General features: G+C 49.8%; 1 protein-coding gene across 2 annotated transcripts in view; it reads right to left on the bottom strand.

Annotated features, from left to right (window-relative positions):
• HSPG2 (heparan sulfate proteoglycan 2) overlaps positions 1-26536 on the bottom strand; it is a 139197-nt gene that overhangs the window by 21906 nt on the left and 90755 nt on the right. For both annotated transcript variants that reach the window (XM_060205528.1, XM_060205529.1), the window contains 38 exons: positions 24842-24955; positions 23418-23545; positions 23188-23274; positions 22560-22618; positions 22215-22382; positions 21971-22081; positions 18910-19010; positions 18644-18824; positions 16775-16936; positions 16487-16639; positions 16270-16412; positions 15858-15993; positions 15604-15758; positions 15209-15359; positions 14117-14298; positions 13880-14027; positions 13336-13481; positions 13030-13165; positions 12782-12933; positions 11257-11392; positions 10943-11094; positions 10441-10579; positions 10192-10343; positions 8932-9067; positions 8658-8833; positions 8344-8482; positions 7014-7165; positions 6683-6824; positions 5607-5746; positions 4210-4351; positions 3680-3831; positions 3070-3211; positions 2827-2967; positions 2451-2585; positions 2091-2272; positions 1348-1543; positions 926-1105; positions 438-698 (listed from right to left, as the gene is read on the bottom strand). In XM_060205528.1, the coding sequence (XP_060061511.1) occupies positions 438-698; positions 926-1105; positions 1348-1543; positions 2091-2272; positions 2451-2585; positions 2827-2967; positions 3070-3211; positions 3680-3831; positions 4210-4351; positions 5607-5746; positions 6683-6824; positions 7014-7165; positions 8344-8482; positions 8658-8833; positions 8932-9067; positions 10192-10343; positions 10441-10579; positions 10943-11094; positions 11257-11392; positions 12782-12933; positions 13030-13165; positions 13336-13481; positions 13880-14027; positions 14117-14298; positions 15209-15359; positions 15604-15758; positions 15858-15993; positions 16270-16412; positions 16487-16639; positions 16775-16936; positions 18644-18824; positions 18910-19010; positions 21971-22081; positions 22215-22382; positions 22560-22618; positions 23188-23274; positions 23418-23545; positions 24842-24955 (5608 nt within the window). The remainder of the gene's footprint in view (positions 1-437; positions 699-925; positions 1106-1347; positions 1544-2090; positions 2273-2450; positions 2586-2826; positions 2968-3069; positions 3212-3679; positions 3832-4209; positions 4352-5606; positions 5747-6682; positions 6825-7013; positions 7166-8343; positions 8483-8657; positions 8834-8931; positions 9068-10191; positions 10344-10440; positions 10580-10942; positions 11095-11256; positions 11393-12781; positions 12934-13029; positions 13166-13335; positions 13482-13879; positions 14028-14116; positions 14299-15208; positions 15360-15603; positions 15759-15857; positions 15994-16269; positions 16413-16486; positions 16640-16774; positions 16937-18643; positions 18825-18909; positions 19011-21970; positions 22082-22214; positions 22383-22559; positions 22619-23187; positions 23275-23417; positions 23546-24841; positions 24956-26536) is intronic.

Here is a 26536-nt window from a genome sequence, read left to right as displayed (position 1 = left end):
TTAATACTTTCTCTCTCATGAAAATAAATAAATTTTTACAATCATTAACATTTGGGCCTAACAACACTTGTTTGGCCTTGTGTCATTGATGAAGGAAACCACAGAGATGCTGGTTTCTTTGGCCATCCAGTAACCTGTGACATGTCATTCTCATCATTGTCCAACATCTATCCAACATACTCTTGGTCCTAGAAAGCTGTCTGGGGATGTTGAAATTAGTCTAGGCTCTGTCTTGGGAATTCTCAGTCCTGCAAGTGAGGCTACCTGTGCCACAGAACAGCCTCTGGAAATGCAAAATCAGTGCCAAGGGAAGAATACAAAATTAAGACCAAGAGTTACTGAGAATACAGCCATGGCAGTCTTCATGGAAGAGGCAGGTCTTAGACAACAGATAAGGTAAAAGGAGAGTGGGTCCCCAGATGCTTGCAGCTACTCACCTTGAATGAGCACCTCGGCAAAGGCCTCTGCTGTGCCCACTTTGTTGGTGACCTGGCAGCGGTAGTGGCCAGAGTCCTCAGGAACTGTGTGCTCAAGATGCAGCAGATTATTCCTGATGGCAGCCCTTGTGGGCAGGTTGCCCCCTACACGACTCCACTGGAAAGTGAGCGGGGGTGTGCCATGTGCCAGGCACTGGAGTTGTACCATCTCCCCTGCATGCACTGAAGTGTGTTCTGGGATGGTGGTGGCATATGGTGGGCCTGGAGAGGGGGCAACACAGATGTCAGAGTAGGTGTGCAGCTTGGACTATTCGGCAGAGGACCCACACAGAGTCCAAAAAGGGGAGTGAGTTTCAGGCTAACATAGGCTTGAGGGGAAGGTACATAAGCACAGGGGGCCCTCTAGATAGGGTTCCTAGGGTTCTGACTGAGGTGAAGCATGGCAGGAGGCACTTAAGACCCCTACAGTGCAGAGAGAAGACCCTTACTTTCCACGTGCAGGACAACAGTGGCTTCGACATGCCCAACAGGGTTAGTGGCATTGCAGATGTACTGGCCCGAGTCCTGCTGGGCCACCTGAGGGATGATGAGTGTATTGCCTTCCAGCCGATGCTGCCAGGGCAGTGGGGAGCGTAGCTTGGACCAGTGGATGGTGGGCATGGGGCTGCCTGTGGGGTGGAGTGGAAAATAACAGAGGTCACTGGTTGCCCTAGGGGAACAGTTAGAAATGGAGAGAGTGAAGAAGGACCCTGGATTATCCTGTCCCTTATGGAGGGCACTAAGTGAACACTTCAACAATCATCACCGGGAGTAAAGCCCCCTCCCAGGGCATGAGGTTATCATCAGCTCTCTTGTGTCTATAATTCAGGCCCTATGTCACCCTGCTCTGCTTTCCAGGTCCCTTCCACACCTGTGGCTGAGCAGCGCAGGGTGGCTGTGTGTCCAGCCTCCACAGTCAGCTCTACTTCTTCAACCTGAACCTGGGGCATTCCTGGAGCCACAATGCCTGTGTCCACAATCACCTCCACTTGTTTCTGTGTTGTGCCCAGTGCATTCTGAGCAAGGCATATGTAGGTGCCTGCATCTGATGGCTTAGCTGATGAGATCTGGAAGCGAATAAGAAGGATGAGCATTGGGGGGGGAGCCATGGCATCAGAGTCTTGCTCTGGCTTGGTTTTAACCTTTTCCCCTTATTTTTAGTTCTCTTTGGCTACTTAAAGACTCACATGTAAGACATTGGTCTGTCTCTTTCCATCAGTCCACTAATACATCTATCTACTTAGTCATTTATCCACCTATCTACACAATGATCTATCTACCCATTTATGGACAATCCATCCATAGACAAAGTCACCTATCTACCCACCATACACCCACCGATCTACCTGTCTATCCACCACCCACCTATAGACTTATCTCTCAACTATCCACCCAAAGACGTACTGATCTACTCAATATCACCCTGGGTCCTATCTATCCGCCATCTACCTAGAGACCTATCTATGCACTATCTACCTGTGTACCCACCCATCCAGCTACTATTCATCACCTATTTATCCTTCCCTTATCCATTCAGCACACGCCCACTGTTCTTTCCAGCAACCCCCCAGAGATAAAATGGCTTGGCCTTGGGCAGGGGAAGCCACATCTCACCTGCAGCACTGTGTGGCTGTCCACCACTCCATATGTCCTCTGTTCCAGACTGTTAGAGGTGCCAATTCGGGTCCAACGAGTAGAGGATCGGGGCTCCCCAGCACTCACACACTCCAGGGTGATGTCCTTTCCTACCTTCACCCTTATGGGGCCTTCGGGGAGCACAGACACCACAGGGGGTCCTGGCCAGAATGATATTGTTGATGCATGTGCAGGGCTCACTGGCCACTTGCACCGTCATGATCCCTTCCCAGAAACTGTCAGGTGACATAGCCTTCCCACTGCACCCATGGGCAAAGTGAGACTCAGAAGGAGAGCACCTGGGGAATGGGGTGCAGAGAAAGAGCTTGGCTCCCTCACCATGCACACTGAGGCTCACGATACTCTGGGCCACACCATAAGCATTAGAGGCTACACAGCGGTAGGCACCATGGTTGCTGGGCCGAGCACCCACGATGATGATGACAGAGCCATTGGGGCTGATGTGGATGTTGTCTGTGGGGTTAGCATTGAGAAAGGGAAAGTGAGCAGGGTTTACCTCATGCTTTGGTGCTGCCAGCAGGCACACCCCACCCCATCCTCCCCCTCTAATCTAAGGGTGTCCATCTTAGAGTCAGTTAGCAGATGATAGAGTCTAAGGAGCCTCTTGTGCCATCTTGGTCTCTGCACCTTCTTGGTGGTGGGAACCCTGTACTCACATCTGCTTCCACTCTCTCCACTCCCTAATCTGGCTCACCCTCCAGCTGTTGGTTGCGAGTCTTCCACTCCAGGCTGATGGGAGCTGCCCCATCGTGGATGAGGCACTTGAAGCTTGCATTTTGGCCCTGCTGCACGGTGCTGCTGGGCGGGTCAATTGAGATGACAGGGCTCCTAAGGCCTGGAAGTGAGGGGGTGCAGGGCAGGTCTCATCAGGGCTAGGCTGGCTTAAACCCCGAGCTCAGCTCTAGTGGGCTCCTGACCTGTCATCTGCCACACTTACGGTAGGAGGAGCCCGCACTGGGTGGGATGGTGACTGTGAAGGAGGCCTCCTGCTCAGGGCTCTCACTGCCAGCCACTCGGCACACATACTCGCCAGAGTCAGCAGGGGAGACGTGGGGGATTCGCAGGCGGGAGCTGTGAATCTGTGAGGGTGAGACAGGGTATCCATCAGGCTACAAGCCACAAGAGTACCTGCACAGAGTCTCATGTGGGTCTCAGCTCCGGCTGGTGGGGATGATGGAAGTGTCATTCATAGAAACCTAGCTGTCCAGAAGCCCAGGAGATGACACAGTGGGCAGAGTGTTGGACTCTCAAGCATGAGGTCCCAGACATCACATGTGCCAGACTGATGCTCTAGGGGTTCTCTCTCTTTCATGTTAATAAGTAAATCTTTAAAAAAATGAAATAAAATCCTAGACGTTGATTCCAGCAGTTGAGCCAGGAGAACAGCTAAGGTCGTGGGACTCCCAGGCTGAAACCTCTTCACCCTAAAGTATTTAGTCCCCTGGAGTCCCCAAGCAAGCATAGGTTTTCCCAAGGTTTGGGGTGCAGAAGACAACTGCAGATTCACCTGCCAGCCTTGGAAACCTCCCTCTGCTGTCCCCCTGTACCTGATGCCGGGCAGGAAGGCTACCCCCGCGCTTTTGCCAGGTGACCTGGGCATGGTCCTGCCCGGGAACTACACAGTTTAGGTCCAGGGTCTGCCCTTCAGCCACGTGGGAGGAGGAGCCTTCGATATAGATAGGCTGGGCCAGTCCTGGGGCTGTGGGAGGAGGACAGGAGCAGGGAGAGAGAGAAAGACAGAGGTAAGCTTCTTGGGGGAGAGGAGGGGACCCAATGTGGTAGCAATGTGCCAACAAGTCCTCCTCCTGGAAGTGCAGAGGCTTTAGAGTGACTGAATAAATGAATGTGTTCCATTGACCTCTGATCCTTGGGTAGCAGTAGCAGCGGGGGGCAGGGGGCAGATGCTATAGGAAGACCCAGGGTTGGTTACTATTACTGTGGTGTGGAGAAGCTTAGTGGGGATGGAAGACCTTCATGGAGCTGAGAGCCAGAGTCCTGCTGGGCATGCAGGGAGAAGCAAGGCCAGGAAAAGCTCCAAGTTTGGGTTCTAGTATCAGCCACTTTTCCTACCACTTACCCGGCATGGGGCTTGGATTGGAGGCCTCAATTGTGACCAGGACAGATGCTTCCAGGGTGCCTGAGTTGCTCTTCATTTGGCATGAGTACTCACCAGAGTCAGCCGGGGACACTTGGTTTAACCTCAGCAGTGGCCCATGGACCTGGTAGGGTAGGGGCAGTAGAGGGTAGTGAGCTGGAAAAGGCAGTCAAGCTCTCTGGCATGTGTACCATAGCATGGTCACACAGCTGTTAGGTTGCATCCTGGCAAAGGCAGCCCCTTCTGACATCAGGCATCATGGTGCAACTTTTTTTTTTTCTGATAGGAGGGAACCTAGCATCTTGTGTAAGAAGTGTACTTATCTCTCTATAAATTTATTTACTGATTTTTTTTTGTTTTTGCCTCCAGGGTTATTGCTGGGGCTCAGTGCCTGCCCTATGAATCCACTGCTCCTGGAGGCTATTTTTTCCCTTTTGTTGCCCTTGTTGTTTATCATTGTTGTTGTTATTATTATTGTTGTTGCTGACATTGTTGTTGGATAGAACAGAGAGAAATCAAGAGAGGATGGAAGACAGAGAGGGGGAAAGATAGACACCTGCAGTCCTGCTTCATCATCTGTAAAGCGACTCCCCTGCAGGTGGGGAGAGAGAGATAGAGAGAGAAGAGATACCAAAGCACTGCTGAAGTGGTGACTCAGGGCTCAAAGCCCAGTCTTTGTGTATGGTAATGTGTGTGAACTCTACTGTGTGAGCCTCCTGCATTTTTTTTTTTTTTTGATAGCTATAGAAATTGAGAGGGATTGGGGGAGACAGAGAAACCCATACAACACTGCTTTACCACTTGTAAAATTTCCCTTCTGCCGGTGGGAAACTCAAGTACACAATATCCCACTATATATTTTTCTTTTACACTTTTATTTATTTATTATTGGATAGAGGCAGAGAGAAACTAAGGGGGGGAGATAGAGGGAAAGAGACAGAGAAACACCTGAAGCCCTGCTTCACCACTCATGAAGCTTTTCCCTTGTAGGTGGGGCCATTTCTCTCTTTCTTTCTTTCTTTCTTTCTTTCTTTCACCAGAGTTTATCTCTAGTTTATAGTGGTATTGGGATTGAACCTGGAACCTCAGAGACTCAGGCATGAAAATATTATTACATAATCATTATTCTGTCTCCCTAGTCACTAGGGGAAAAAAATCATTTTTTAAAAAATCAGTATCACTTTATTAGTAGACTTATGAGAGAGAGATACCATGGCACCACTATGCTACTCATGGAGCTCCCCCACCATCCATAGTGTTTCCATGTGGTGCTGGTGTAACAGTCCAGAGTCTCAAACTTAGCAATGTGCTTGAGCATTAGCTCTACCAGGTGAGCTATCTCCTAGCCCTTAGCATCCTGCTTTCTCTAGCTCCCATACCTGGTGTCGGGCAGGGAGACTGCCTCCACGTCTGTGCCAGGTAACCTGGGCATGGGGCTGCCCAGGTACAAAGCAGTTCAGGTCCAGGGTCTGTCCTTCGGCCACATGAGAGGAGGAGGACTCAATGCGGATGGGTGAGGCTGAAACACAGGGAGAAGCCAGTGAGCTTGGATTCCTACCCTTGTGCCTTCAGTCCCTGTCCTGGGTCTTCCTGGTCCTCTAAGGCTTGGGGCAGCTAGGGTAGCCTGGGGGTGAGGGGGGAGGCCTCTTTTGGCTCCACCCCAGGCAATATCTACCCTCTTGTGTGCTCCCACACCACTGGTGTAAGAACTTAGGGCCAGGCACCTCCACACAGATCACTAATGTCCCCCAAACCTGAGTAATGTGTTGCCAAGAACCCAGACTTTGGGGCCAGACTGCCTAGGGTTTACAAGTGACCTCTGCCACAGATTAGTAGAGTGACCTTTGAAAAGCTACCTCACCTCTCTGAGTTTTGGTTTCACTGTCTGTAAAATGGGAAGGACAATCATACCAATCTCAGAGTGTTAATTTGAAGACTATCTGAGTCAATACTTATCAGTATAAGGCCAGAACCTAGCAAATGTTAGGTCATATTAGTTACTCAACAATTCACATACTGCAAATATGAATTCTGCTATAGCAGGGTGTTCCCTGTGTTACTTTGTATTTTTCTTTTCAGCTATTTAAAAACCTTAAATATATAGTCCCATTTCCAGGCAATGATGTTCATAAAATCTTGATGGGCTTGATGTGTTGCTATGCTTTTTCCCTAACATATCACTATTAGTATAAAAGATGTCAAAGTACCCCTTTGATATCACCTTCACATATACCCGCAGGTGCAGTTCCAGCCTGGAGGGGACTTGTGTGACTGTTACAAGGAGCGCTCCTACCCCCACTTTGTGGATGAGGACAATGACAGAGCTGACAGACCCTGTCTGAGATTCATAGGAGAGATAGGCAATCTGTACTCTCAGGTTCTAGAGATAAGCCCCTCTTGACTTGGCTTTCAGTTCTCCCTCCCAACCTCCCAGCGTTTCCACAGGGACACTCACCAGGAGTGGCACTAGAGCCAGAGGCTTCAACGGTGACCAGGATGGAGGCCTCCAGAGTGCCAGAGCTGCTCACCACACGACACACATACTCGCCTGTGTCAGCGAGGGACAGCTGGTACAGACGCAGCCTTGAGCCATGGGCCTGAGTAAGAACAGTACAGGGAGACAGGGGCAAGAATGAGGTGCCAGAGGGAATCCTTGAGGCGTCAGGCATCAGGGTCTAGCCTCAGAGTAGGAGTGGGAGACACTGTCCCCTACTGGACTTTTTCCTAGGCAGAGCTTGATAAGAAGACCCCTAGTGGCCCTCTCATTCCTGCCCCAATTCCTATACCTGGTGCCGGGCAGGGAGGCTGCCCCCGCGCTTGTGCCAGGTGACCTGGGCATGGGTCTGTCCAGGCACCATGCAGTGCAGGTCCAGGGTCTGCCCTTCATTCACTTGAGAAGATGAAGACTCAATTCTGATGTTTCCAGCACCACCAGGGACTGGGGACACAGAAACAGCAAGTCAGGCAGGGCTCTGGCTAGTCAGAATGGGGGACAGATGGGTTGGCAGAAACCTCAGTGGTAGGAATTCCCAACTTCCTACTGGGGGAAGTAGTGTGTCTTTCCCATTCTGGCTGTTTCTGAATGCAGAGCTGTCCTGGAGATGTGAAACTACACGTGTGAGGTCCCTAGACCTCAAATGAAAAGAAAGAAAACCCTGTGCCCTGCAATAATTAACATTAAGCACTTACAGTGTACTAGGTACTTTATTGTATTAACTTACTTAGTTCTCACAAAATTCATGACCTCTATTTATTATGTACTTCTGAGAGAGAAAGAGGAAGAAAGAGATGGAGGGAGGGAGGGAGGGAGGAGAGGGGAGGAAGGGAGGGAGAGGGAGAGGGAAAGACAGAGAGAGAGACACACACACACACACACACACACCAGAGCACTGTTCAGCTCTGACTAACAGTGGTGCCAGGGACTGACCCTGGAACTTCTGGAATATCAAAATTCCAAATACTGTGCTCTGACATATTGAGCTATCTCCATTGGCCCACTTTTTTTTTTTTTCTTTAAGATACAGTCTGACAAAGAAAGACAGAATGAAAGAGACCACAGCACTGAAGCTTCCTTAAATACAGTAAGGGCTGGGATCAAATCTGAGTTTTACACGTAAGCAAAGCATCACACCATCTAAATAAGCTATTTTGACAGCCTCATCCCATAATTTTTTGGTTTATTTTTGGTCAGAGCACTGCTTAACTCTGGCAAAAGGTGGTGCATAGAACTGAACTTGGGACCTCTTGCTGCACATCCTGTGCTATCTCCCAGGCAAAATTCAGTCTCTGTGCTGTGACATAAATGTTCTATCATCTGCACTCAATAGCTCCATGTGGTTATTGAGCTCTTGAAATGAGAAGTGGACTTAAATTTTGATCTGATTTTAATTGCCCCATGTAGCTAGTGGCCACTATCCCAGACAGCTCTGTGAGGCTGGAATGACTAACCCTTCCATTCCATCAATATGTAAAGTGGAGCTAAGAGAGGAAAGTAATTTACTTAAGCACTTTAGCAGTGCAGGGCAAGAACATCCTTCTACCCACATCTGAAGCTGAAGGTCCTTCTCCCCAAGGAACACTTCTATCTGTTCCTTCCTGGACTTTTCTAAGACTCACCAGAGGGACTGCTGGCACTGGGGGAGACTGAAACCAAGATGGAAGTCTCCATGACACCAACGTCGTTGTTAGCTCGGCACACATACTCGCCGGAGTCAGCTACGGACATTCGGTGCAGCCGCAGGCGGGAGTCTTGGGTCTGGGAAGGGTGGAGGAACAGGGGAGGAGTTGGGTTAGAGGTCTCATCCTCTCTGACCCCACTCAGACTTTTCTGTCTACCCAGGGCAGGAGAGCACTGCCCCAGGGTTCCCAGCTAATGCTTTTGGTTCCTTGTCTGTGGGCTGTCCCCAATGGGGTTCTAGCAAGCTCTTTACCTGGTGGTGGGAGGGAAGACTGCCCCCAAGCTTGTACCATGTGATGGTGGCGTGGGGCTGCCCAGTGACCACACAGTTCAGATCTAAGGTCTGTCCTTCAACCACTGTGGATGAGGAGGACTCGATCCTGATTGGTGGGGAGACGCTGGGTACTGGGGACGGAGGGGTGGCTCGCACTGTCAGAGAGCAGAGATGGAAGTGACAGGGACCTTGCTGCTCCCTCCATATCTACTTGCCCAGCCACCCCCTTACCCCCAATTGGCTGAGCTCTCACCATGGGAGGAACCACTGCCCTGGATGGTGACAATAAGTGAACTCTCTTGGGAGCCAGCACCATTACTGACGTGGCACACGTATTCGCCAGAGTCAGAGGGCGTCACCTGGGGGATCCGGAGCCGGGAGCCCACGATCTGTGGAAAAGCAATTGAAATGGGTTGGGGGCAGCACCTCCATCTTTCCATGCCTACTGCTGTTCCCCAACACTTCTAGGAGCTTCCCTGTCTTGCTGGCCACTCCTGGCTGGGGTGGAAGGTGCCTCCAATCTTTGCACCATCCTTACCCATCAGCCCAACAGATAGCTTGCTGAGGCCTTCAACATATCCCCAAAGCACACAGTGACTCTGACCCCATGCTTGCCACCCAGCAGGTCACACTTAGTCTATAAGCTACTTGAAGGCACCTATCTCATTTCCTTTTCTTTCTTTCTTCTTCTTTTTTTTTTTCCTTTTAAACAGAGCACTGTTCAGCTCTATCTTATGGTGATGCTGAGGACTGAACCTGGTACCTTTGCATAACCATTATGCTGTCTCCCCAGCCCTCTCTCATTTCTTTAATTTTCTTGGCTTTTTCTACCACCAGGGTTATTGCTAGGGCTCGGTGCCTGAACTACAACTCTACTACTGCTGGCACCCTTTTTTTTTTTTATTTGCTTTTTCTTTCTATTTTTTTAATTTGACAGGACAGAGAGAAATTGAGAGGATAAGGGAGATAGAGAGGGGGGAGAGAAAGATATATATCTGCAGACCTGCTTTACCACTGTAGGTGAGGAGTGGGCGGCTCGAACCTGGGTCCTTGTGCTCGGTGATATGTGCATTTAAGTGAGCAACCACCCAGACCCCCTTTTTAATTTTCCAATTTTTTTTTAAAGATGGACAGAGAAGGCAGAGAGATAGAGAGGATGAAAGAGACTACAGCACCAAAGCTTCCTTCAATATGGGGGCTAGGCCTGAATCTGGGTTGCATATATGGCAAAGCATACTATCTTAGTGAGTTATTTCACCAGCCTGTGCCTATCTCATTTACTTGGGATCTTTAATGCTAAGCTTAGGACTTTACCTGCAGCAGGTTCTCAGGGAAATTGAGTGAGTGAATGAATGCTCCATTAAGACACAGGCCCAGGGTACATCCCAGTTACTCCCACTGAAGAATGCTGGATGTTTGTTGAATAAAAGTACAGTGTGGGGCTGACAGCCTCTCCTGATTTCCTTGAGCTGGTGTGCCCTGTTATTGACCTCCCTGCCTCCCAGTTCTGTACCTGATGCCGGCTGGGCAGGCTACCTCCACGCTTATACCAGGTGATGGTGTGGGGGGCATGACTGGTCACCAGACAGTTCAAATCCAGGGTATGTCCATTGGCCAGGGAGGCCGAGGAGGACTCAATGCGGATGGGGTACACCACACTCTGGGCTAGAAGAACGAGGTAGGGTATGGGAGTTGTGAAGGATAGAACTGGGCTCCTGTTTCCCCTCCCCCCATCTTTTGCTATGGGACCTGACACACTCACTATGGGGGGGGACAAGGCGCTGCTGGATGGTGACAAGCACTGAGGCCTCCTCGGTGCTTGTGCTGCTAGTCACACGACACACATACTCCCCAGAGTCAGCTGGAGTCACCTGGGGCAGCCGTAGCCTGGAGCCATGCACCTAGAAGGGGCAGAAGGAAGCAGGCTCAGAGCCCAGCCAGCAGGAGCTTGAAGGAAGGTGTTCCAGAAAGAAACATCACTCGGGACCTATTAATTCTCCTGGCCAAGGGTCAGGGCTTGGCCTAGCAAGAAGTAAGGGACATGCATCTGTTGTGGCGACAGTGTAGGTTAGGTAGGCAGAGTAAGTCCATTTCACAGATGAGGACATTGAGGATCAGAGAAGTCAAAGCACTGGCCTAAGAATCACATAGTAGGCAAGTGGCAGAGCAAAGCCAGAACTCCAATGTACCCAGCTTCAAAGCCTGTGTGCTTGGCTCTGCAGTCACAGGGTCCTTCACATTCCTCCTTAGCTTCCACCTCTTACCTGGTGTCGAGTGGGGAGGCTGCCTCCACGCTTGTGCCAGGTGATCTGGACATGGGCTTGCCCAGCAGTGAGGCAATTCAGGTCGAGGGTCTGCCCTTCAGTTATGTGTGAGGAGGAGGGCTCTATCCTTACTGGAGGGGTGACCCCCAGTGCTGGGGACAGAGAACAGAGTCAACCCCCAGCTAAGAGAGATGGGGAGGGTTCTTGGTGGCATGAGATCCTACCACTGTGGAGTGGAGGCTTCTCCTGGCTGGATTCCCAGCACTGCATCCCCCCAGCCGTCCCACTCCCCCCACTACCACCATTCTACTCACCAGTCCCAGAGCTTGCAGGTTCAATGGTAACAAGGACAGAAGCCTCCAGGGGCACTGAACCACCCAACACTTGGCACATGTACTCGCCAGAGTCAGCAGGGGATACCTGGTGTAGTCTCAGCAGTGAACCATGTGTCTAGTAGGAATGAGGTGAGTTCCGAGGTGGCCCCTGATAACCTACAGCCCTGCCTGACTCTCTTGAGTGCTGAGGCCTGGGCCTCAGCAGAGATCTGATGGGGGATGGGGAAAGCAGAGGATCTCATCCCAGGGGCTAAGGTAGGCAGGGGGAACCTCAGTGGACTAGACAAACATCAATACTATATGCCAACAATTCTAAGACACACTTTATTTTGGTGAAGTCAGGGCTTCAAACATGCTTGATTTCGTCAGTACTGGGCTGAACCTTTTTTAAAATTTAGAGTCTAGGAGGGAGACAGACAGAGGGAGAGAGCCAGAGAGAGGGAAAGGGAGAGGGAGGCGGGGGGGAGGGAGAGGGAAAGAAGGGAGAGGGAGGGGAAGGGAGAGGGAGACTGAGATCATAGCACCAGAGTTCTCCCACATGATGTCAGGACTTGAACCCAAGTAAAGGGCAAGGGAGGAGCCCTACTCAGTAGGCTATCTCTCAACTCCTAAAGCATACTTTACAATGCTTCTAAAATGAACACACATGTCATAGTGAATAAATTCACAGCTATAAATGAAAGCTTTTTTCCCTTGATACACAAGATAGTGGTATACCTTATCATCAATGTTATCCTAAACTCTATAAAATATAGCTACTAGAATTATGGCAACAGTTACTCATGGTTATCTCTCCTTTCCTTCCTCTCTCTCTTATTCTTTTTCTTTCTTTCTTTTTCTCTCTTAGACAGAGGCACACACACACACACACACACACACACACACACACACACACGGTGGGGGGGTATTATAGTACTGAAGCTTCCTGCAGTGCAGTGGGCATCAGGCTCAAACCTGGGTCTTAAACATGGCAAAGCAGCATACTATCCAATGAACTATCTGGATGCACCCCCTTTTTTAAAAAAATTATTAGTATGTGTGAGAGAGGGAAAGAGTAAGGGAGAGAGAAGAGAGAGAGAGAGAGATAGAGAGGGTGCGGAGAATGAATGAGAGCAAGTACCAGAGCATCACTATGGTCCATGGGATGCCAAGTATTGAACTTGGGTCCTCATGGTTGGAGTCTAAGGCTTTATTCACTGAGCCACCTCTCAGTCCCCACTCATGGCACTTTCAATAAGCCACAGCACATGTACTAACTTATCTGTAAGGTGATTCAGTAAGGTAGGTCAGTATTGAAATTGGTACAGAAAGTCTAAGTTGTGGAACTTGCTCATAGTCACAAACTAGTAAGTGGTGAAAGCAGGCTGGATGGTCCTAACCACTGTACAAGCACTGGTATAGTGGCGTGTAAGGCCTCTGCTATCTCACAGGAGCCTCCAGCCCTCCCTTTCTCTAGCCAGAAGGGATCTCCCCATCTTGACCTGTCTATCCTCTAGTCCCTTACCTGGTGCCGAGTAGGGAGGCTGCCACCACGCCTGTGCCAGGTGACCTGGGCATGGGCTTGCCCAGGCACCATACAGTTCAGGTCCAGGGTCTGCCCTTCAGCCACATGGGATGAAGAGGACTCAATGCGGATGGCCTGGGCACCAGCAGGAGCTGAAGGAAAAGGCGATCATGGATCACACTACTTCTCAGTGCTGCTCCCAGATTGACCCCTTCTCTATCTTGGCCCAGCTTGGTGTCTGCACTCACAATAGACAAAGTTGGCCCCCTGAGTCCCGGTCACTTTGACTGTGAAGGAGGCCTCCATGCCATTGCTGGCCCGGCAAACATACTCGCCCGCGTCAGCTGGTGAGGCTTGGAAGATGTATAGGCGGGAGCCTCGGACCTGGGTAGCCATAAGCAGAAGTCGGAGTAAATTTTTCTGGTGCCCACTGAAAACCCTATCCCTACCCCTCCCTGGGCTGGGGACTGCCAATCCTCAACTCAGTGACACTCACAAGTCACAACCATAGGTGGCTCTGGCCAACTCCCCTCCACCATGCTGCCACACTGTACCTGGTGCCTTGCGGGGAGGCTGCCACCACGCTTGTACCATGTAACCTGGGAATGTGCTTGACCTGCTACCACACAGTTCAGGTTCAGAGTCTGTCCCTCTGCTACTGTGGGAGATGAGGACTCAATTCTGACAGGTGGGACAGGGGCTGTGGAAACATGGGTGAAGGTAGCAGGTGTTCCTCAGTGAAGGAGCAAAAATGGCTCACACTGGAGCCAGTTCAGCCTGCCTCCCAAAGCCAGGCCACATATTTAGGGTTTAGTGGCCTACATCCCATAGACAGAGGGTCAATCCTTGCAGAAGGGAGGTAAGGAAGTCAGAGAGAGGAGGGTAGTTGATGCTGAGAGAGAGGAAGAGGAAGTAGAAAGCAGAGCCAAAGGAGTGATATATCCAGAAAGAAGAGTGATGGGAAGAGATTGGCTCAGAGAAGTGATTTCGCCTGGGCTGGGCCCTTTTGTCAGCTCCAATGTGGGAGAAGCCCTAAGTTCCCTAGTACCTTGGAAAGTTTCCAGCCTCCTTTCCTGGCCCTGCCACCAACTATCTCACCTGGGATGGCAAGAGCACTGGAGCCAGAGGCCTCAATGGTGACCAGTACAGAAGTCTCCAAGGGTCCAGAACCAAGGGCCACTCGGCACACATACTCGCCTGAGTCCACTGGGGATACCTGGTTCAGCCGCAGCAGTGAGCCATGGGTCTGAGTACCAATAGGGATGGTTAGCAGGAGGCCAGAGTGACCCTCTCACTCCTCCAGGAGGCTGGCCCTGGGAGGGGGCATCCCCATACCTGGTGCCGAGTGGGGAGGCTGCCCCCACGTCTATGCCAGGAGACCTGGGCATGGGCCTGCCCAGGCACCACACAGTTCAGGTCCAGGGTCTGCCCTTCGGCCACATGGGAGGAGGAGGACTCAATGTGGATATGCTGAGAGCTGCCCAGTGTTCTGCCAGGTGCTGGGGGCCCACCTAGCACTGGAGCAGAGAAGAGCTGGTCAGAGGCCTGCTCCTAAATGCCCCCTCTACCCTGCAGTCTTGGGATATGCTACTGCCCTAGCTTGGGAGGGCAGATGCAAGGTCCTTCTGAGTCAGGGACTACACTACTTTGCTTCAGTGCTGTCAGCCAGACTCTTCCCTCCTCCCTAACAGCCTATTTGGAGCTAGAGGCCCATCTGCCTACTTAACGACAATTTTTAAAATTATGACCAGGGTTACCACTGGGGTTCCATGCCAGCCCTACAAATCCACCACTCTCAGCAGAATTTCCCATTTTTTTCTATTTTATTTTTTATTAGGACAGACAGAAACTGAGGGGGCATGGGGAGATTGAGAGGGAAAGAAACAGACATCTATAGACCTGCTTGACCTGCTGCAGGTAGGGACTGGGGGCTGGAATTGGGTCCTATGCAAGGTAACATGTACGCTCAACCGGGTGTGCTACCACCTGGCCCCCAAAACTTCTTGATCTGTGATGACCCCCTTGGGTCTTTAGTGACCGGGGTGGGCCCTAGGATGTCACAGGAATAATGAAATTCCCTCTGCAAAGTGCTTGCCATGTGCTCATGCCTTCTCTTGAGTCCACAGATGAGGAAACTGAGAGCCCAAAGGAAAAAAATGGCCAGTTCATGACTTCTAAGGCGATGAGCCAAAAGCTGACACCAGGTAAGCCTGACTCACAACTCAAGTGTTGCTTTTGGGTGAATTCTGTAACTCACAGTGTCCCAGGTGACCCCATCCTCATCTCCCCAAACAGGAGTGGAGTGAGAAAACCTGCCTGGCATGCAGCTCTTGTCCTAATGCCACCCTAGAGACAAAAGGCACCTTCCCTGGAAAGAGTGGGGAGGTTCTAGCATTGGCCCTCATCTAGCTCCACCTAGCACCTTACCTGGGATGTCAATGGAGCCTTGATGGGAGCTATGGAGCACAGAAACGATGATAGAGGCCTCCTTGGGGCCTGACCCATTCTCCACTCGGCACACATATTCCCCAGAATCAGCTGGTGAAACCTGAGGGAGCCTCAAGCGGGAGCCCTGGACCTAAGTAGGTGGGGATAAAGGTATGTGAGATGAGGAATGGGTTGCTATTGTCAGCTCTCCCTTAGAACCTCTGGGAGTTACTCCCTGAGCTCTTGCTGGGCTGGTGGTTGCCCTGCTCTGAGCAATCCCATGCTAGACACTGGGGAGGGGGATAAAAGGACAACTTCCTGGCTTGTGAAGAAAGCAGGGCTCGAGTGTGATGCCTCTGCCTATGCATGGGCTGCAGGTGCATAGGTTTTCATACCTGGGTGTGGGGAGGCAGGCTGCCTCCTCGCTTGTACCATGTGATCTGGGCCTGGGCCGAGCCCAACACCACACAGTTGAGATCCAGCATCTGCCCTTCAGCCACAGAAGATGATGAGGATTCAATCCTAACTGGGTGGGAGCTGGCGCCTGAGGCTGAAGTCATAGAGGGAATGAGCAAGCCTTAGAGTTGGCCCCAGCTCACCCTTTCCACTTCCTCAGACCCCCAGTCACCACCACCCCCAACCCCAGCACCTGGCAGGACGACCACTTGGATGCGAGCCTGGGCAGTGCCCAAGGGGCTGGTGGCTACACAGAGGTAGAAGCCAGCATCTGCTCTTGTGATGGCTGGAATGAGCAGGGTGGCGATGTCGGTGCGCTCAGATCGGGCCTGCCACACAACGACATGGGTCAGCAGTCCCAAGGGGCCAAGGCAGCCCACCATGGACCAGTGAGCTCCAGTGAGGAGTCATAAATGTAAAGGCAGTGCTGGGGGCCAGCAAGAAGGCAGAGCCAAGCAGCCAAGTATGAGGCTGACAGCTGCTACCTGCTGGAGTGCACAGGGCAGCAGGTTTGAGCAGGTAATCAGTGAGGATGGGATAGGGTAGGAAGCAGAAGGGGTGGCGGGTGCTGGGACTCTGCTGACTGAGCTGGTGGGCCTCCTTACTTGTGGGGGGAGGCTGCCCCCTTCCTTCTTCCAGGTGATGGTGGCACTGGGTACCCCTGCAGCCCTGCAGTACAGCCGGACAGTACGTCCTTCGTGCACCTGGGTCCTCTCAGGGCTCACCTGGACCCTGGGCCCATTGCCACCTGCAGGTAGTGTGGTGAGAATGACTCTCTGTGGTGGTACTCACCCAGCCCTGCCTGCAGCACCATCTACTTACCTTGCACATGAAGCACAGCCCTAGCCACATGCTGCCCATTGCTGCTGTGGGCCCGACACAGGTACTGGCCCTGATCTGAGAGCTCCACAGCCGGCAGGCGCAGGATGCCACCATAGACTTGTGCTTTTTGTGGGAGATGGCCACCAGGACCTCCTGGGGTGAAGAAAGGGGGTTAGTCACCCTCAGACTGGCACTGCTTTGGGCCCCCAGGGGATAATAGATGACAGAGCCTAGAGTCTTCCACATTCAGGAGAGTCAGGTCCTTAATGCTATTCTGCATGGTCTCACCTGTCCACTCCAGGGTAGGTGTGGGACTTCCTGTGGCACTGCAGCGGAACTCTGCCAACTGGCCTGGCTGCACAGTTAGCTGTGGTGGGTGGATGGACACCATGGTGGTGGATGGGGTGCCAGGGGCAGACGGAGGCCCAGGGATGGATGGATGCCCTGAAGCTGATAAGGAAGGAAAGAGAACATGTGGTGGTGTGTGTGGAGGGGGAGTATTGTCTGACCCATGGCCACAGACTCTTTGCTGCTCTTTACTTTCATCCACAGATGAGCCAGAGGGGACTTAAAAGGAAACTTGTTTATTTATTAATGAGAAAAAGAACCAAAGTATTACTTTGGTATATGAGATACCAGGGACCAAACATGGAACTGCATGCTTAAGAATTCAATGCTTTATCCACTGCACCATCTCTTTAAATAAATAAAATAAAATAAAAATTAATAGTGGACAACCTGCTTTGTCATGTACATAATCCAGTTAAAATCTAGCCTCCACCACACTGAAGGGAGTTTCAGTGCTGCAGTGTCTTCACCACTTTATGCCTTTGTCTCTCTGCCTGTCTCTTTTTATCTTAAAAAAAGAAAAAGAAAGTTGGCTTGAAGGGGTGAAGCCCCAGCAAACCTAGGGAAAAAAAATCAATAGGATTTGTTACTTCTTAAGATTTGGCTAGTGGGGGTAAATAACATAATGGTTACTCAAATAGACTCTCATGCCTGAGGCTACATACAAGGTCCCAGGTTCAGTTCCCCACATCACCATAAGCTAGAGCTCAGCAGTATTCTGGTTAGAAAAAAAAAAGAAAAAAAAAGACAAGACAGTATGCTGAGCTCAGAATATAAAGACTCAGCCACAGCTCTGTACCACTTTATGATGAACTCCAAAGCCCCTGCTATGCTGTCACACAGTGTGTGTACTCACCTCTGCTTGCTTCCTCAAGTTTCTTTTCTTTTAAGAAATATTTCATTTATTTATTGGACAAAAATAGAGAGAAATAAAGAGAAAAGGGTGATATAGAGGATAAGATAGACACCTGCAGCCCTGCATCACTGCTTCTGAAGCTTTCCCCCTGCAGACAGGTACTGGGAGCTTGAATTAGGATCCCTGTGCATGGTCCTGTGTGTGTTCAACCAGGTATGCTACCACCTGGCCCCTAGCCCCCATATCCTCATTTTTCTCACTTGCCCTCCCTTTTACAACTCCAGCCAAAGTGGCCAAGCTGAATTTTACCACAGGGCCTCTGCCTGTGCTCTTTCATCTGCCAAGATAACTCTCAGGCTAAGTGGCAAAGCACCTCCCCTTCCCTCAGATCTTAGGTTAGATGTTGCCTCAGAGAGGACCTTTCTGACTACCACATGTTGACACTCTCCCTTCTCCTACTACATAGCGCACATTGTTCACTCTTTCTTTTCCCTCTCCCAGCACTCATCATGGGCCATTATCTTATCTGTCCCCCTGCTCACCATCTCCCTACTAGGATATGGATTGCAAAAGGGCAGAAGTTATGCTCATCCTTCCCTCTTATTTCTGGTCTAGATCAGGAACAGGCCATATGACAGATGCTCAGGAACTGTCAAGTGATTGAAATCAAAATGGTGTCTAGTCCTGCTGGGCATGAAGGAGGGCTGGTTTGGGAAAACCAGTTGTGGAAATAAGCTACATACTAGGGCTGGGTGGTGGCTCACCTAGTAAGTGCACATTACAACGTGCAAAGAACTGGGTCCAAGGCCCTGGTCCCCACCTACAGGTGGAGAAGCTTCACAAGAAATAAAGCAGTGCTGCAGGTGTCTTTTTCTTCCTTTCTATCTGCCCCATCCCCTCTCAATTTCTCTCTGCCTCTATCCAAGACATTAAATAACAAAGAAGCCTTGTACCTTGTACATGCAGTGTGGCTGTGCCCTGGTCCATGGCAAACATGTTGGAGCCGGTACACACATAGGTGCCAGCATCACTGGGCTGCACATTGCGGATGGTTAGGATGCCGTTGAAGTCCATGGCTCGGGTTGGCAGTTTCCCATTATGTGTGCGGGTCCATACCAGGGTGTAGGCCGGAGACTGCAGGGGCATGGAGAGTCAGCTGTGGAGACTGGAGACTCTGAAAAAACAGAATCTCTCCATGTCCACATTCCACTCTGCTCACCTTGCTCTTGGCAGTGCAAATGAAGGTGACATCAGCTCCAGGGTGCACACTCTGGCTCCGCTGCTCCTCCACCATCACTGTGATGGGTTTACTTGGAGCCTCTGCAGGGAAGAGAGGCCCCAGTGAGTAGGATGCTATCCAACCCTATCTTGTGGATACTTGCTTTCCTCTTTATGTGTTTGTTTGTCTTGCCAATTACCTGCTTGTTTATTTATTTATTTGCCACCAGGGCGTTCACTGTGGCTTCATATCCACACAACTCCATTACTTTTGCTGGCTTAGTTCCCCTTAGCAGGTACTTCCATGTGGTGACTGGGAGTATGAACCCCATGTGTGGTAAAGTCTGCCCTCTACTGGGTGAGTTTACTCCAGGCTTATACTGGTGCAGGGAATTGAACCTGGAAGCCTTAGGCATATGAATCTGTTTGCATAATCATGATGCTATCTCCCCTGCCCCTCTTCTTCTCATTCTTTCTTTTTTCTTTAACTTAGTTGGGGGGTGAGTTAATGGGTACAGTTAAATGGGTACTCATCTTATAGGTATCTGCAAAACATTCTCAACTTAGGTCCTTTACCTAATGCACCAGTATCCCAAAACCCTCTCCACTCCCTCCCTCCTTTTCCTTCCCCAGAATCTTTTGCTTTGGTGCATTACATCATGTCCAGTTCAATTTTGACATTGTGTTTTCCCTTTCTGTCCTTGTTTCATAAGTTCCACCTATGAGTGAGATAATCTAGTATTCATATTTTTCTTTCTTTTTTAATCAGAGCCTTGTTCAGCTCTGGCTCAGTTTCAGGCATGAAAGTTATTTTACATAACCTGTCATTCACAGCTCTTCACAACCCCCCCCCTCCATTAAACAACTTATTTATTTCATATGCAGTAGAGAGAGGGGAGGGGATCAGAACACCACTCCAACATATGCAGTACAGGCAATCAAATTGGAAGTCTCAGGCACACAAGTCCTGCAGTTTCCAGCTGTACCCATAGTTGCTTTTTTCCCATCATCCCTTTGGGTATCACTTTCTTTCTACCCTACCTTAACTTCTATCCCCCTCCAAAGTACCTCCCACCCTCATCCTGGCCAACCCCAACTTTCTTGCTATTTGACACTGGGCAGCCAGTGAACTGAGATTGAAAACACCATACCAGCCTCCACTTAGCTCCAATTCATGCTCAGTCCACAAACAAACTCTTAACACTTCACATTTCATGCCAACTAGGTTTCTCTACCTGGATGGACTTTGTAGTCTCGGAATAAGCATTTCACACCTCTTCCCATCTCCTCTACCCTTTCAAACCCCCCCACACCCCTTTTCACTTCAAGTTGGCAGCTTCAGTTCACTTGTTGAGGAAATTGAAGTGACTAGTCAGGAACTTCTCATTATTCCCAAATCTCCTCACTACCTTCCTCCCCATCCTAAAGAATACAACTTTTCCCACCTGCCCCCAACTCCCACTTTATGTGCTGGAATACTTCCACGGATTTCTTCCCCTTACTGTGTGTGCCTTCTCTCCCTCTACAGGATTGGCCTGTAGTCTAGAATTCCTGGTCTTTGAAAAATTCCTTGCGCTCCTTCAGCTGCTGCCCATTCTATGGCCTCCCTTCATAGCCAAGATTCCTGAAAGAGCTGTCTATGCCTGCTGCTTTCACACCCACTCTTTGCTGCCTGCCATCTCGTCTCTACCCTTTCTCTCCACTGAAGATGGCTCTTGTCAAAGCATGACCTCCAGGGTTGCTTCTCTGGCCTCTCTCTTCCCTAGGCTTCTGCAGAGGCAGCCTCCCCTCCCTGGAAGTCTTTTTCCTCATGGGACATCAGCTCATCTGGCCTCCCACTGGCTGCAATCTCGCCATCTGCTATCTTTTGCTGCCTCTCTCTTTCACTTGGCATGTTCATGATAGAATTCCTTAGGACTCTGTCCGGGATCCCACCCTTAAGGCACACTACATATTCTCTCTCTGGGTAATTTCATCCTGTCCCAATACCTTTAAATGGATTTCTTTCTTTCTTCCCATAAAAATTTTTACTTGTTTTATTTTAAGGAGAGAGAGATATGCAGAGAGAAAGGTACACAGAGAGAAAGGGACTAGAGTACTGCTCAGCTTTGGCTTAAAGTGGTGCAGGGAGACTGAAGCTGGGACTTTGGAGTACCAGACATGAAAACCTTTTTACAGAACTAGTATGCTATTTCCCACTGCCCAACAACCTTCCTATTTCAACAACTCCCAGATTCATTTCTGTCCACAGCCTCTTACCTGTGCCCTAGATCCATATAATCCAAGTACCTGTTTCATGGATTTTACTTGATATTTTCCTAAACATCTCAAACTTCAACATGCCCCAGACCAAACTTGGGGTTCCTCTGACCAGTCTGTAGCAGGTGCCAGTATCCCCCCTCCCCTATCACTTCAGCTCCTCTGACTGGCCACCTGTTGCATTTCTTTGCACAAGCACTTTCTCAGGTCACTGAAGGACACTGTCTGGATGAGGTGAGACAGGATCCAGGGGATGTGACACTGTGGGAACAGGGCCCAGCCAGTGAACAGCAGGAGTTGGTCTATAAACACCCTAAGGCAGGTGACTCTAAGGGGTATATTTTACCCTAGAGTGAGTCAGTTTCCTAGGCTGTATTAAACTACTACTAATTAAGCAACCTCCTTGACAACTTCCTAGGTGCCTGCCTCCTCTTCCTCATCTTATTTCACCTCTAAATGATCACATGTACCTGCAGATGATCTCACACACTACTTTGAAGGAACCCAAACAGAGACTCCCTCCTACTAGAGTTTCTCATCTCAGTAAGTCCTTTTGCCCAGGGAGGGAATGCAGATTGCTGGGCATTCTCTTGGACTTTCCCTCTCCCTCAGTACCCACAGTCCAGTCCTGCCCAGTCTGCCTTTACAGCAATCTCAACCCTACCTCCTCTCGTCATCACACCAATGTACTTGTCCAGGCAACTATTGAGCCTTCCAGAAGATGAACACACCAGCAGCCCATGTCTATAGGCTACAGCCAGCCCAGGATGGGCAGCCTCAGAAATAGGGGAGTTGGGCCTCACCAGTGACGAGTAGCTCTGCCCGGCTGGTGTTGGCATGATGGAGATTGCGACAGGTACAGATGTAAACACCAGCATCCGAGGGCTGGACACTGGGGAAGTAGAGTTCAGAGCCTGGAGAGGCAGAGGAGGGAGTTCATCAGTGTGGGTGTACCCTCTGCACCCCTCCCAGCTGTGTATGCAAAGACAGGACCCCAGGATGGAAGGGACAGGTATGAGTTTCCTATCTCAGTAGGGCTCACATTACCTTGACGGCGTTGCTGGGCACTGCTGGGCACAGGACGCCCATCCTCACGAGACCAGTAGAAGTAGTAGGGTGGACTCCCACTGGCATGGCACCGCAGGGAGTGGGCATTACCCTGAGGGACTATACTTTGAGCAGGCTGGGCCTGAACCACGAGCAGAGCATGGTCAGCTGAGGAAGGAAGGAAGGCACTTTGGTGGGAGGAGTTCAGCCTGTGGCTGGGATCTTATCTGCCCTCCCAGAGTCTGGAAGCTCCTTTCCCTTCCCCAGACCCCACACCTCTTAGACCACCTCCCCCAACTCTCTGCCTTTCCCATCACTTCCACCCATGGTCATAGTCCTACTTACCCTGTGGCACACACCGGCCTCCCAGGACATTGGGGTTGCCCATGTAACCTGGGGCACACCTGTAAGGAGAAAAAAGAACCAAGAAATAAAGGTTCTAATCCCAGCTAGAATGAAGAGTTGGGTGTGGAAAGTAGAATGGAAATGAAGTATGAAAAGGCTACATAGGACTTGGATTAAACCCAAAGGCAGTGGGAAATTTTAGAAGGTTTGGGTCAGTGGAGGGGCACAGCTCTAATAGAGGTTTTGTTTTGTTTTGTTGTTTTCCTGTATTTTCTTTTATTTACTTTTTATTGCTGCCAGGGCTATCATTAGGGCTCAGTGCCAGCACTACAAATCCACCACGCCCAGTGGTCTTTCTTCCCTATTTTATTTGATAGGACAGAGAGAAATTGAGGGGTAAGGATACAGAAGGAGAGAAACAGAGAAATCTTCAGACCTGCTTCACTGCTTGGAAGCATCCCCCTTGCAGGTGAGGAGCAGGGGCATAAACCCAGGTCATTGTGCATGCCAACAAGTGTGCACAACTGGGTGTGCTGCCTGCCAGTCCCCTAGTAGCAACGCCACCGAGGGCTCCACCTAGAGTCCACCACATATCCCCTCACTTCACCCTTCTGGTTTGCACACTTACTGCTCACAGTACTGGCCAGTGTAGCCAGGTTCACAGGCTGTACAGCGGTATCCACCAGCCCCGAGGCTCTCACAGGTGCGGGAGAACCTGGAACAAGAGAGGGGCAGAGGTTTGGTCATAGGGTACCCATACCATATCCACTCCCTCCACCTCTGCACCCAAAGCCAGTACAGTGGCCTCCACTCCACCCCCCAGGGGAGTTTCTTCGCGGCAGGAGGCAGAGGACCCACATGTTCTCAGGGTTGGTCAGTGGACAGGCGCAAGGCTGGCAGTCCTCCGGCGTCCCGGCTGTGGCATCTCCGTAGTAGCCAGGAGAACACAGCTCACAGAACTCCCCAGTGGCATTGTGCTGACATTGCTGCAGGGCACAAGGATGTCAGCAAGGCACCCTTTGGTGCATTTGAGCAAAAGTCTCACAATTCTGTCATCTCTTGATCTAGACATTCTGTATTTGCAATCTTATTTTAAATAACTAATTGTGGAGAGCACAAGGATTTCACAATAGGCAAGTCATCCCAATTGTGTTTAAAAAAGCAAAAGAAAAATGGAAACCAAACTAAATGTCCAAGGACAGAGAATGGGGTCAATTAAAAAGAACATCACCCAGATAGCTATAAAAATGAATGATGAGGGGCCAGGTGGTGGTGCACCCGGTTGAGCGCACATGTTACAATGCGCAAGGACCCAGGTTCGATCCCCTGGTTCCCACTTGCAGGGGGAAAGCTTTACAAGTGGTGAAGCAGGGCTACAGGTGTCTGTCTCTCTCCCTCCCTATCACCCCCTTCCCTCTCGATTTCTACCTGTCTCTATCCAATAAATAAATAAAGATAATTAAATAAAACTTGTTTAAAAAAATGAATGATGATTCACTATGTATTGCTTATATTTTCCAATGCAAATACTGCATGTTATAGGAAAATAACCACATATACCTGAGTATTTATGGACAAATTTTTTTTGAGATATAGACATCAGTATTGAGTTTTATATATGGCTCCAAAAAGAACTATTTTGTTTATAAACTTAGCATGTTTCTGGCCCCATTTTTTATATTTTTTTTATTTAAGAAAGGATTAATTAACAAAACCATAGGTCTGGCCCCATTTTTATGCTGTCAACTGCATAATCTTGATCAAATACTCTCAAGGACTAGATATCAAGCACTCTAAAAGTCCAAGTACAGAACTACTTAAATATACAGAGAGATGCTTATTCACCTGTAAGTAAAAAAGCTGATTACCAAACACAATGAGCCCATGCTTATTTGTAAAACAAAGAGGTATATTAATAGGTTCAAACATGTGCCTGGAAACAAGCTCCATGCTCTAATGCTGATAGCATTCACTGCTAAATGAGGTAGGATTATGTACAGGGAGATTTTACTTTCTTTTTTGGGTTATCTCTGTAGTCTGACTTCTGCAGAGAACATGTGTTACTTGGATGATTTAAAATAGCAGGAAGCCAAGTTTTCTTTACAAAGAAGGACATTATTTTGCAGTTCTGGTTACCAGTCCTGCTGGTCTAGGCATTTCCCACAGGCTGTGGACAATGCACTTGACCTGGACCAAGGCCTACTTCCTGGAGACCCTCTCTACCCCACAGGCAGTTGTGGTGGCCTTCTGGCACTCCTGCTCAGGTCCTGTTTGTGTCTTACCGAACAGGTACCAGTCTCTGGGTGGCACAGGTCTGAGTGGCCATTGCACTCACACAGCTCACAGTGTCCAAGGTAGAGTCCACTCCCAGTACGTGTGTATCCGGGGCCACAGTCCTGAAGGTTAGAGAACAAAGAGGTCTCCATCCTCAACAGGCTCCTTGGACAATCCTTCTCCCTCCACCCCCAAGCCACTTTCCAGACTCCCCATCAGCTCTTCGAGAGGAAATCCTGACCCTCCACCAACCCAATATCCCTCCTTCCCATCTCAATGCTCCAGATCTATGACAGTGTCTGCCAACATCTTGCCCAGCATCTACAACCAGTAGAAATTATTGGAAAAAAGATTTTGCCCTTAAGGGAGGACAGTTATCCATCCCTGGGACTCAGTTCTTGAAAATTCCCCCAGTCAGAACTTTATAGAACAACTAAACTCAGGGGGGAGAGAACAGCATAATGGTTATGCAAAAAAAGATTTTCATGTCTGAGACTCTAAAGTCCCAAGTTCAATTCCCAGAACCACACAAAAAAAAAAAAAAAAAAAAAAAGAAGAAGAAGAAGAAGAAGAAGAAAGAAAAATTTAACCTAAGGTGGAAAGTCACAGAGATTTGAAGAGTCCTCAACAACCCAGACAGCTTTGTTCCAATCCTCTGAATAAAGTGAAAGGGACAGCATACACACTACCAAGGATGTTTCTACACACCCTGAGTGAGTGACTAGGGCTCTGAAAACAATGGATTTCTATTCATTATTCATCCTCTAGAGTCTCTCTAGGTCCTCCCTACCTCCTTGGACATTCCAAAGGGATGTTTATAAACCTGTTTTGCTTCACCTCAGAAGATATGCGCCTTTCCCCAGAGGTTCCCTTTCAAAACGTGTTAAAGTTGATGATTCCAAGGGACATGGAACTCACAGATAAGAATAGATAGGAATCTAAGATGTCTGTGGCCACAGTAAAGGCACACAGATGTCACAGTGCAGAGTTCCTGAACTGGGAGACTTGGTGTGCTCATGCTTGGCCTCCTTTTGTCCCTCCTGGCAATGCAGCACTGCTGCCCCTTCTCTGATCCCTCCTTCCTCAGCTCCCCTAATATAGCTGGGCCTTTGATGAATAGCCAGTTCAGGTTCCAGCTCAACCCTGCAGATATTCCCAGGTTCTCTCCTACTGATAGCCCTTTGCCCCACTGCCCTGCACTCCTCTCAAGAGGGGATTCTCCCTCCAATGTGTCTCTCCCCATCACACCCTTCTCATGCACTACCAGCAGAAAACAGTCCTGGGCCTAGCTCTCATTGATCACACTACACTGCCTTTAGCAGCTTAATGTTTCCTACTGAATTGGGCCTTGTTCTGGGCCTGTGGAAGTGGGCCGTCAGCCTTCCCTGGCTTTTCCAGGAATGAGCCTTCTTCTGTGTGTAGGGTGGGCTGTTCTCCCATGTGTCCCTCCGTTTGAGTCTGCTTAATATGCCCTCCTGTCCATTCCATACAATCACTCCTTCCAGGCAATTCCACACTTCTGCTTTGAGCTAAACTGTCTCTACATTGTTTCCTTATTTCTGATATGTTTCCTGTGTGGGACTTAAGCTCTGAAAGGTGTAACCCAGTGCATCAGGCAGTATAGCCTAGTGGTGAGACATAACAGCTTTGGGGTCAATCAGCTCTAAACTCAAATTAGTTCCCACCATATCAGCTGTGTGTTT

The sequence above is a fragment of the Erinaceus europaeus genome, chromosome 13 (genome assembly GCF_950295315.1).
Source record: "Erinaceus europaeus chromosome 13, mEriEur2.1, whole genome shotgun sequence".
In the NCBI taxonomy this organism is placed as follows: Eukaryota; Metazoa; Chordata; class Mammalia; order Eulipotyphla; family Erinaceidae; genus Erinaceus; species Erinaceus europaeus.
Note: the sequence above shows the minus strand (reverse complement) of the source record. Positions and strands in the feature narration are given on the sequence as shown.